Source organism: Cinclus cinclus, chromosome 1, assembly GCF_963662255.1.
Source record: "Cinclus cinclus chromosome 1, bCinCin1.1, whole genome shotgun sequence".
In the NCBI taxonomy this organism is placed as follows: domain Eukaryota; kingdom Metazoa; phylum Chordata; class Aves; order Passeriformes; family Cinclidae; genus Cinclus; species Cinclus cinclus.
This window is the reverse complement of record NC_085046.1, coordinates 8188462-8200501: the sequence shown is the minus strand read 5'-3', so window position 1 is coordinate 8200501 and position 12040 is coordinate 8188462. Positions and strand designations below refer to the sequence as shown.

At 38.1% G+C, this 12040-nt stretch overlaps 1 protein-coding gene across 3 annotated transcripts in view; it reads left to right on the top strand.

The window, feature by feature from the left end:
• The window catches only part of LMBR1 (limb development membrane protein 1), a 67242-nt gene that overhangs the window by 10723 nt on the left and 44479 nt on the right, over positions 1-12040 (top strand). The window contains exons 2-4 of one of the 3 annotated variants that reach the window (XM_062506432.1): positions 3745-3817; positions 5966-6005; positions 7840-7979. In XM_062506432.1, coding sequence (XP_062362416.1) covers positions 3745-3817; positions 5966-6005; positions 7840-7979 — 253 coding nt within the window. Of the gene's footprint in view, positions 1-3744; positions 3818-5965; positions 6006-7839; positions 7980-11009; positions 11169-12040 lie in introns of those variants that run through there. The other 2 variants (XM_062506440.1, XM_062506449.1) reach the window with 2 other exon arrangements.

Sequence of the window (12040 nt, the reverse complement as noted above, 5' to 3'; positions counted from 1 at the left end):
ACTGGGTGGTGTGGAGGGGACATGCACACAAAGACATTAAGAATTTTTAAGAATTGCTTTTGTTGGCTGTTTGGCTATTACCATAGACAAGTCTCAGGCTGCTTGTAATTCCTTTATATTTTGATCCACCTCGTCAAACACTGACTTGAGTGTATTTCCCCTATAAGGCTAGAATGTACACTAGTTGTATTTAAAGTAGCTTTCCAGTCTGATTATGGCAATAGATCCACAACTACTTTGTCCCTCAAATTTGGAATGAATTTAAGGAAATAAACTTTAAGATTGAAAGGTATTATTTCTTGTGAAGTGGGGGATGTCAGAAATCCTTGTTCCTCACAGTTGTGGGTACATTCTCTGCACAGTGTCTTGACTGTGTCCCCAGGTAAAACCTACAAAAGCTTTATTTGAGCTCCAGTGAAAAACCTTCAGAGAACATGGGGATCTGAGGAATACAGCTTGTAATAGATTTCTGTATTTCCAGCATCCTTTTGTCAGCTGTTATTGTAGAGTGATGGCATAAATCACTGATTTTTGGTTGGAAACAACTTGCAATATAATTTGGATTTAACATTGTATTCCAGTGTTGCCTTCAATACTGACACACACACAGTAGTTTCTGAAGGAAAAATGGAATTTACAGAATATAGGTTCTTTTAAATTTTTGTTTTTACTGAAGGTATCAGTGTAGTTTTGTGTATGGTGTTCTTTTGTGAGTAGTGCCCTATTTCAGTATGACTACCTGTCCTTCTTAGTAAGTGATGAGAAATGGAATTGACAGATGATGGTATGTAGTGTGGCATTAAGGTGTGGGTTAAAAAACAAGAAAATACATGGTGATGAACTTGAGCCCTCAAACCAAGTTTCTAGTGAAACTTGAGAGCTGTTCTGCTGTAAGCAATTGGGGAGGGCAGTGCTGATGGATCCAGTGACAGGAGGTTAATGCTGAGTTACCAGTGTGAGTCTCAGGTGGGTGTGGAGAAGCATTTTCAGTGCAGCAAGGAGGGCTTAGGGCTGTTACATACAGCTGGGAAATCTTACCTGAGTGCTGCATACAAGCCCAGCCACTCGTAATTGAGAAACATGAACTGAAACTACAGCAAATGCAAACAAGGCTGGATGGTTTTTTCCTAATACAAAAATATCCTGAAACAAACAGCAGAATGAGGAATAAGAACCCAGAACTGCAGTGTTTGACAGGACAGTGGAGCCTATTCTTCAGCTATCGTAGGCAACACGTTCCTTTTCTCCAGCTTAACTGAGTTCCACTCTAAAAATAGTTGAGATGCTGACTTGAGCTGTTTTCTTTAGAAAACTGTTCAGAATGCATGGTTAGAAAGAGCTCAGGATCAGAGGTTGCACTGAGTGTAGATTGAGACTGCAGTAATATCTCTGAATTTGATGTTCAACTTGCTTTGGTCAGTATGAAGGACTTTTAATCTGAGTTAGTTTTTTTAAGATCATAAAGCTTTTACTTACTAGAATTTATTTTCTTGCCAATAATTTCAAAATTTTGTGTATTTTCAGTAATAAACAACCTTATCAAAGCTGTGTATTTGCAAAGTTGTTCTCAAATCTGACAGAAGTAGAGGGAGAACTACCCTAGGATGTAGTTATGCCTTATTGCTGAGTTGCAGAGTAGCTGTTATCTAAAACCAGAAATCCTGCATTTGACAGTTTGTGTTACTGGACAGCTTTCATCTGCTCTGCCCTCAAAATACCTCAGTTAGCTCAGTGGTACCTTCTAAGTACACACCCACATTTTCATTGGAACCTTGCTATCATGGACAGAATGAAGGTCATCTGTTCTATTTGAAGGTGTAAACAAGATTGCAGTAATTTTTATTCTTATTTTAAATAAAATTAAACCAAAAATGAGCTTAATTATATTTTTCTTTTACATGGGTTACACCGTGTTATTTGCATCAGACAGATTTTTAAAGAATTCAATTACACTGTGTATGCGATTACCTGAGTTTTGAAAGTGGGTGCCTAAAATTAGATGTCTCTGGCTTTAGCCTTGGTCTAGTTTTCAGAGGAACTGGAAGCTTAGAGGAGGATTCTCTTTCAGCACTGGCATTGCTTTTTCCAATACTGACAGGATGAGCTGTGTCAGAGTACTCTGAAAAACCAAGGCTGTTCTCAGTTTTTGTTCTTCCTGTTTCAAAAATATACCATCTTGTTTTTATTAAATCTTAATAACATTCTTTAGAATTACCTATTTAAAGAACTGAATTCTCCTTCAAAATATTTTCTTCTTTGAGGCATCCTTAAGAAAGTTGGAGTGGTAAGCTCTATTCAGATTAAAGATTGGAGTTCAGAAATCTAGTTATGAAATCTTGTTTTCAGTGCCTGTATTTTGGGTGTTGCTGCTGTGTGTTTCCTGAACAGAAATGAGCTGGGTTGCCACTTGGAGACTTACAGCACTGTTGTACTTCTGGGAGGCACCTGGAAATCACCCAAATGCCATACTCAGGCACTTGGTTATACTTGTTTTTTTTTAAATCTAAAATGTCTGACTACACCAGAAAAAAAAAAACCTTTCAGTTTATCAGTATTTATTAGAAAGTCTGTCTTTCATGAATATTACATTATTTGCTGATTTGGATGCAGTATTATTATTTAGATGCAGATTTATCAGGGCTGTATCACTGCCTTCACTTTTACTTTTCCCTTTCTCTTAGGGTAGCCTTTCTGCTCTTGATTTTTTTTAAGACAGTGAGTCTTAAAGGAAACAAATCTACAAATGGTAGCTTAAAGAAATAGGTCAGCTATTGTCCAGTGAAGTAAATTTCTAAAACAGAATGACATGCTTGCTTCTTTTTCCATTTCTGACTGACTCACGTTTTTAATAGGCATAGGCACCCAGGATTAAGGAAGCAGTGCTGGGCCACTGATGCCTTGTTCAGGAGCAAATAAAATGTGTAGAGGGAATTTTTTTTTTTAAACCCCGCAAAGGCTTGGAGGATTAAAACTTTGGTGCTGTTCAATTCCTTTCCTGTAAGATTTCCAGCATTTTTGTAGGTGTCTTGGTCTTATCTTACTGTATAGTAATTGTATTGCTAAATCTTTATAAACACCCTGATCCAAAGCGCTGTGGGGGCTGAAGGTGCATCTGACCTAAATAAACCACCAACCTTATGAGAAGGGAAGTTGTGCCCTTGGCTTCTGACTGTGAAGGAAACACTGTGGTTGATGAGCTCATGCTTGCACATCCACTGTAGGCATGAGTCTTTCTTGTGTGTGTTGTCACCTGGAAATTGTTTGATTCAAGACAGGATGCAAATAGTAAACATGTTTGTCTCTTTCCACGTGTGCTGACAGCATAGTCCAAAATAGATCCTCAAGAACTCATTATATAAAATATAATTACCCTTAGGGAACGTGTGATGGGGATACAAACCCTGATAACTTTTACAAATCAAGTGGATTCAAATTTCAAAAAGCAGCCCATCCCACCCCACTCCATCACCCCTCCCTCAAACAAAAATCACACTGTGAATAAGGCTTCTCTTAATTTTAGATTAAAACTTGCTGACTGTATAATTGATGCAATACCTATTATTCTAATCAAGCTGTTTTAATGGGTTTAACTTTGTGTTAATAAGATATAAAATATAAGTCTTGAAATTTACATAAAATATGCTCCTGTTGATCTGAATTCAATTTTAGATTGTTGAAACTAGATTTACTGCTTATATAATCCAGGCATTTCTTCATGACCTAATAAATACAATTTTTTTCCAGATCTGTTTTCTCCTGTTTGCTGTTCTCTACATAGTTTCCTACTTTATAATCACAAGATACAAAAGGAAAGCAGGTAAGCATAGAATTTTTCATGTGTCAAAAAAGTTGTTTATCAAATATATAGATCTTCCCAGTCCATTTCCACAAGGAAAGTGGAAGAAACAAAACTGTTTGTTAGGCTACTGGTCTATGGCAGCCTGGGTTGACCTGAGTGTGTATGGCAGCCTAAGTGTAAACTGTTTTGAGATGGAAGAAAGGGGTTAATGTCAAAGTAGATGCTTCTGCCTCCCTTGTCTTGAGATCCTGTTGTTTTCCTTTCACATCAGCTTTTCTAGAATATGTATCTTCAGCAGTGTTTTAGCAGCAAAATCAGGTTCTGAGCTTTTGCTAGTCACATGGAAGGTGGCCAGAAAGGAAGTAGTAAAAGTCCTGCTCTGATCAGGTACAGTTACTGTTTCAGTTGTCTCAACCTGTTTCTTATGACTTCACCACTGAAGTTTAGAAAATACCTTAAGATAATACTCTATTTTTTTTCCCCTTTGGAATCATTGTCTAGTTTCCATTTTAAAACTAGTCAGTAGGAAGCCCTGTCATCTTCTTTGGTATTTTTTCTAAAGACAAATAGCATAAAAATCAGTATAAAATCAGAATCTTAGACTCTTAACAGCCTATCTGGGACCTTGGTGCTTGATAATGTCAGGCTGTAGGAACATTGTTTTGTATGGTAATCTTGGTGCTTTGAACTTTATTGGTAACTGCTTGAGTGACGTGTTGTGTAGCTGCTTTCATGGATGGATTAATGTTTTAAAAAGTAAACTTTTTGTGGAAAAGAAAGGTACATCTCTGTAAATATGGGAAGTAAGACAGATACTGTCTTCTGATCCTGATACGTATTTTGGACATGACAAAGCTGCTACCGTTTGGAGATGGAGAAGAACAGGAAGGGGAAACTGGTTTGGCAACCACTGTTGGATGCAAAGACACTTTTATTACCTTTTGTTGGCAGTTGATCTCCTCAGCTAGGAAGAGGAACTGCTCTGCAGCTGTCCTGACTTTATGAAAGCTTTTTGAGCATGTACTTAGGCATGCTTTGTAGCTTGCTACGATCTTCCTGATGAGAAATGTTTGAAGAGTTAACACATCTGGAGCTCTTTCAGGACAAATTGTTCACTGCTTTTCCAAGAAGCTTTTCAGCCAAAATGATTCATAAGAGACTTAGTCTTTCAAAACACCATGAGGTAGCCATCAAAAAACCAACAACCCCAGGCCCTTTCACAGAAGACTTTCAATATAGCATGAGGTTATTTGCTGTGTGTTTATTTCAACAGTGTGCATGACTCTTAAGAACTTTAATAAAATTTATTTTAAAATTTAAGAATAAAGTCTGGTGTTCTCTCTCCAATGGAAAATAGGAGTGTAAAATTATTTCAAATTCAGAAATTTTTATTTCAAAATGCCTACTTTATTTCAAATTTAGAAATGCTTACATTTGTGTACTGATGTACATAGAGAAGGGTGTAAAGAATAAATGAAGGATATGTTAGTATTTCATTTGAGTTAAATGTTGATATTTTTTCAAAAAGATTGTTTTAGTAAGGTATTAAGTGAGGAGTAAGTGAATAAAATAGTCTAAAATGTGAAGTATCAGAAGGAAGTCATGGTATCTTAAGTCCAAAACAAATAACAAGAATATAACCACCTCTTCTTCCTCTCTTCCCCCCCCCAAATCCCTCAGGAGCTGGGAAGAGGGGTAAGTAAAGGGAGGCAATTGAGTAGTCATCACTATTGTTCTGGGTATGCTTTCTTGATTTAAAAAAAACACTTGTACTGCAAGTGATGTCTCGCAGTATTTACTGTGGATTCTTAGACTTTCCTGTAGCTTGCCTGTTCTCTGTGGCTCCTGTGGTGCCCAAAGGGGCAGTTTCTAGCTGCAGTAGTCTGAAAGCCCTCTGGAAGAGGTCTCCAACAAGTTTTGATCTGCATATTGGAGTAAAGTGAAATAATGTTGTTGTTGCATTGATTGAAAAGAGTTTGACTAGTGAGAAAACAGGGTGAGAGAATTCATTTTTGGAAGGAACCTTCTTAAAATATTGATGCTCATAAATTGTATCAGTACATCTGAATTTTAATTGTAAATTAAAATTGTTCCTATCTATATACGTTTTAGCCTGAGGAAAGACAAGTGAGTATTGAATATAACCTGATGTAATTTAATTTTCAGATGAGCAAGAGGATGAAGATGCCATCGTTAACAGAATATCGTATGTATAGCTCTTGGCAGAACTTCTTTTTGTGAATGAATTGTTATGATAGGAATCTTGTGTGCTTCCAAATAAATAAGAATCTGTTTGAAATATTTAAATGCATTTTAAATAGATTGCTAGAGGGTCAGAGAAAAAGATCTGGTCTAGTAGCACCTTGAGTTATGAGAAGTGTTATGGAAGTTTGGTTAGGCCTTTTTTTACCCCTAGTTCTGCTGGTAGCTATGAAGTTGGCCAGAATATTGTACGGGGACCTGATGCAAGAGGTGGAGTTGAGTGCAAGACCTGCACTTAGGTCTCTGAAATGTAGGTGTTGAGATGGGAGGTATTGTAAGTTGGCACAGCAGTCGATGGAAGGCCTGTGAAGGGAGGCAGTGGATCTTTTGAAGAAAGTTAGCTCTCTGAAGAAGTTATCTTTGGTCATTGTAAAAAAGCTGCAGGAAGGTAAAAAGTGGAAGACAAGCACTTGCCAGACCTGGTCTGCCAGCAACTCTCTCCTTATCCTCTTCCTATGTAAAGTTAGCTGTGAGTATCTCCTATCTGAATGTACATCTCAGGATGTACAGAACCTCTGTGGCTGGTGCTGCCCTCTCAATTGCACAATTGGCTGAAGCACATGAATTGGCTCCTTCTGTGTTAGTGTTCTTGGCTCTTCCCTGGTGGTGCTGTCATCCCCTTGGAAGGAGAGCTTAGAGAAAAGTGTTGTTGTAAATATAAAATTTTCTTTTCGGCCCTAGCTTCTTTAAATGTGCATGTCATTTTCCTAAAAGCAATAACTCTCAAGCATATGTAAATAGATTTTTCTTCACGTGGCATAATTATCAGGACTTGAGGTGTGGAGGGATGAGAAAACAAAGCCAAAGTGCTGTAGCACTTCACTCTAGTTTGTTAGGATTCCCAGTTCTGCCTTAGAATACTTAAACATCCATAAATAAAAGAAAAAATCTTGGAAGGCAACAACAATAACATAAGAATATTTTCAAATTAAAATTAGTTGCTCATGCTTTCTTTTCTAAGTATTGTATGAATGAAAAATGGATTTCTAGACTATTAAGGAAAAGTAAGATTACTGTAAGCAGCTTACAGATGCTCCTGTTGTATGGATGTTCTGTTTATTTTGTCATGCAATTTTGAATTGAGAATTATTTCTAATTTTATTATAGCATTGGATTAGTTCTGTAAGTTAGTTTTGTTGATCTTATTTTTGTTAAGGACACAGTTCTTTTTAATGCCACAAGATGGCATTTGGTATAAGTTATATTTGGGATCTACAGAGAATAAGCTTAAATATTTGAAATATTTCTGACAATTTCTGTATGTTGACTTTGCATCTCTGAGATGATAACTTAAATCACTCCTTTGTGAAAAAAAACCAACTTTTTTTTCCAGTTTGGTGTTCAAATATTTATCTATAATTGTACTCACTCTTTAGTTACTAGAACGTTGCTCTGCTTTTAAAAATTGTACTCAGACTATAGAAATTGAATCTTTTTTCTTGTGTATGTGTCTGTGTGGGAAATTAAAATTGTGAAAAGATGCTTGATGAACTCCAGTAGTTTAACCTTTGTATGTACAATGGAATTGAATGCGTGCATGTGCCAAGAGCCTAATCATGGTAGTTGGTGAAAGCCAATTATTTATACTGGATTCTATAAAGTATATTAAATTTGCTTTTTGAAAGTCAAATGTTTTGGAAATCCCAGTTTCTCCTGCCCGTTTACAATGTGAGAATGTGTTGCCTTTAGACACTGATTAACAGGTAGTTTAATTACTTTTTTCCCCTGCTGTTCAGCGCATGTTGGTGGTAACAGTGGTACATTTCTTTAAATTTCAGGCTGTTCTTGAGCACCTTCACTCTAGCAGTTTCAGCTGGTGCAGTCCTGCTTCTACCTTTCTCAATAATCAGCAATGAGATCCTGCTTTCTTTTCCACAAAACTACTATATTCAGTGGTTAAATGGCTCACTAATTCATGGTTAGTACTCAGCATAATGTAATTAAAATGGATGTCTTCATTATATGTGCACAGATATGTTCTTATTTTCAAACTGATAACTAATTTTCATTTAATATGCTAATTTGTAAATGTGCTATTGACTAGTTGGTTTTGCTGCTGTGTGATATATCACAAAAGTCTGTCTTAACTGTTCTGTTCTTTTTTTAAAAATTATGCAGACTTGATAGAATTAAACCAAATTCACTGCTTCAAATATTAATGTAAATAAGATCTACTAGAAGCTAACTTGGAACATGCTCTTCACACTTCTTTATGTTATTGAAAGATTCATATGCCTTTCTCTTTATGATGATACCTATACATTTATTCTTAATATAAAAACATTTTAGGAAGCTTGCTAGCTGAGGGCATCTTGGACTAGATAGTTAAATTCAGCTGTTAGTGATTTATGTGCAAGCAAGGAAATTTGTGGAACATAAGTATTGTGATAAAGATGTGCAATAAAATAACTGGTGAAAACAGGACATTCTCTTCTAGGTTTGTCTGCAGAAAGTATGTTCACTATGTGAAACAATTTATTTAATCTGGTACATATAATTTTCAGGTTGACTGTGGTGTCCTCTTTAGTCTTTTGAAGAGAGAGCAGTTTGTGTTTGGAGGATTTTTCTCTGAAAAGTGCCTTCTTTTTTGCTAAATGTCTAATAATATTCACACATAGCAGATTCATGAATTTCCAGATGCCTGATTTGGAAGGAATTTTTTTTTCTTTTTTTTGTTTGGGTTTTTGTTCAGTCTGGATTTATGGTGAAGTGAGAGGCGAGGAGTGATGTTTGTAGGACATAAAGGAATAATTCTTCACAGCAGGATGGTTGCACAATGAAAAGGGTTGTCCAAAGACACTGGGAGGTCTTGAAGGTTTTCCAAGACTCAGGTGCCCAAAGCCCAGAGCAGCCTGATGGCACCTGCAGTTTGGCTTTTTAAAGGCAGATCAGATTATGTGACTTTGCAGGCTCTCTCTAGTTGAGTTATTTTATGATGTGTTTTGTGACACGTCATGGGAAATTGCTAATTTGGTACACGTCCTGCACGGGAGGGAAGAATCCAAGCTAAATCAATTTTTCACATGGATTTAGCTGCTCAGAGATTTGTATTCTTTACTCCCAAACGTGAGGAAAAATTGGCAGATAACCCTTCCTTCTGTGTCTGAATGGTCTTTGGAAAAAGGGCAGTAGAATCTATCAGAGGCTGAAAATTACGTAATAACCAGTTCAGAAGCTTTTACTGTCACCCGTAGCTTCAGAAAACTCGGATTAGTAAGAGATCTGCTGGAATGGTTCAAACAGGAAAACCTTTGAATTGGCCAGCGGCGTTCGAATACGGCGCTCAGTGGATCGGCGTTGTAGCCGGTCCCTGCCGAGTCCCTGAGCAGCGCCGCCCGCTGTTCCCCGCTGTTCCCCGCTGTTCCCCGCTGTTCCCCGCTGTTCCCCGCTGTTCCCCGCTGTTCCCCGCTGTTCCCCGCTGTTCCCCGCTGTTCCCCGCTGTTCCCCGCTGTTCCCCGCTGTTCCCCGCTGTTCCCCGCTGTTCCCCGCTGTTCCCCGCTGTTCCCCGCTGTTCCCCGCTGTTCCCCGGCGCGAGGGCTCCCCCGCGCGGCCCCGGCCGGGAATCGCGTTCCCTGCCCGCCTTGGAGAGCTCCCGGCGGCCGCCGAGGGTGAGCTCAGAACCGCTCGTGTCCCCGCAATGCTCTGCCTGCGCTTACGGGTTGTGTAGTGCTTTGCTAAGGTTGTCAAATCGGAGCACTCGTGTTGCTTTGAAACGCTTCGTTTTTTGTTTTTTTTCTTTTTTTTTTTTTTTCCCCTAGATTTATCATTTGCAGTCCTCGTGTGATGTGCTTGAACCTGAGGCTAAGGGGTTTTATTCTGTAGATTGTTGCGTTACATCTGGGCAAATAAAACAGGAAGTATAAGCCTTAAAGTTTTGAAACTAGGCATAAAGGTCGAACCTGGATCCAGTTATAAACACTTTTACCTAATTGATGTGTGCTGAACTAATCCAGAACTACTGACTGTGGTGTTCCCTCGTGCTGCTTTTGGCTACAACCACCAGGTGGGGGTAAAACGTAATGAAACTGCCATGAATAAGAAAAATGGGAAAATGCTCAGGGTCTAATCTGTTTGCCAAACACTGAGAAATTTTTAATATTTATGTTTATTAACTTGTTTTATGGGGGACAGTCTTGGGTCACTACCAATGCAAAGGAAAAAATCCTAATTGACTGCTTAAAGCTTTTCTATATGTTGTTGTCTGCAAGTGTCTGATGCAATTTTATGATTCAGTCAGTATAGTAGAAAATAATTGTTTTTCCGTGTCTATTTTAATTTGATTTCTGAACTGTCAAATTAGGATAAGAAATAGAGAAGATCATTACTTTGAAGAAGGTGTGTCTGTCAGCAGCAGAACAGCACTATTCTTGCCTGTCCTAACTTTATGTGCATATTGTAGCTCTGTAGTTAAATATTCTGTAGATGTGGTTTCTATATGCTACTAATATGTAAATTTCTGGATTTTAACTTTAAAAAACTCACTCTGAGTTTTACACCAGTCTCCCCTCCCTTAAAATGTTCAGTGTACCCTGCAGCTCTGTTTTATGTTCTAAGATACTCATGTAATAGAGCTGCTGAAATCAGGACGAGCAGGTATTCAGCTTTGGATTAGGTAACTGAATGCACTCTGTCTTCAGTTAGAGAAAACTGCTGAAATAAGACTCCTACCCCCATCAAGTTGTATTTTTACTCTTCCTCTGGTGTCTTTTTTGGGGAGAAAGGGAAAAAAAAAGTGCAGACTGCTGGAGCTAATGTCCCCTTGTAAGGGCTGTTAGCAACATCAGCAGGAATGTCATTATGCCTGAATGTTTCTCGAATGGTAACAGGAGCTTCCTGGCAAAGCAAATTCAAAAGGAAAAATCCCCCTCTTTGTTAACTGGAGTTTAGCCACCTTTAGGCAGTCTGTTTTCTTTTGCAAATGAGTGTTATATTTCACGCATCTTCTGGAATTTTCTTGTTTTGTTTTCTGTAGCCTATTTGGCTGAGTTTGCTCGTTGGTGTCCTGCTGCTGTCAATTGCTGAAGAGTTCTCTTGGCCCCGTGTCACCCTCCTCCCCTCTAGCTTTTATTTCTCCTTCAAATTTGAATGTTGTCATTTAAGGAAAAAGGTAAAAACATTTTTTGAGAGGATGCAGGCAATAATCACTGGTCTTTTGCATTTGGATCTAATTCAGAAATTTCTCTTGATAATGGATACCCTGGACATCCAGTAAATGTCTTTTTCCTTCCCTATTCTTTTCAAAATGGCCAGTTTCAAAGAGGAAAATGAACAAGCCTGTACATGGAAAGAAGGAAACAAAGCTGCTAGTTCAAATTTTTTTATCATGGGGGAATAATATTATTTTTTGAGTGATATTCAGGTGATATAACACAGTCCTGCAGAATTATGGAAATGTGTGTACTTTGGGGAAGGTGGGGAAAAAAACCTGTTTTTTTCTACAGACTTTTTTTAGGATGCAGAACATGTGACACTAGTTAGACCTGTTAGCTACTTAATTGCAGATAAGCTTCTGCTTTTATAAAGAAGAAACTCTGCATCCTGCACAATTTCTGATAGGATGACTGATGGTGGATTCATGTTTAGGCACCAGAAACTGGCTGTTCAAAAAGTGTTCAGCTTAGAAAAGCTTAATAGAGCAGATACCCTACTGGAGATAGCACTTCAGGTTATTTTCTAAACCCTTTCTTTTCTTGCAGATGTCGCATGTGTCTTACAGGAGCCCTTGTTGATTAGTTGTTGATTTTTCACATAGATCACAGGATGGTTGAGGTTGGAAAGACCTCAGGAAATAACCTGCTCCAAGCAGGGTCAGTCAGAGAAGGCTGCTCAAGGCGTTCTCCTTTTAGGTTTGACTATGTTGAAGGATAGAGTTTACAAAATCTTTGGGCAGCCTGTTGCACTGCTTAAGTACAGTGGCAGTGGAAAATGCTTGGGATTTTTAGTTTGTTTGGCTTTTTTCTTTCCTTTTATGACTAAGAT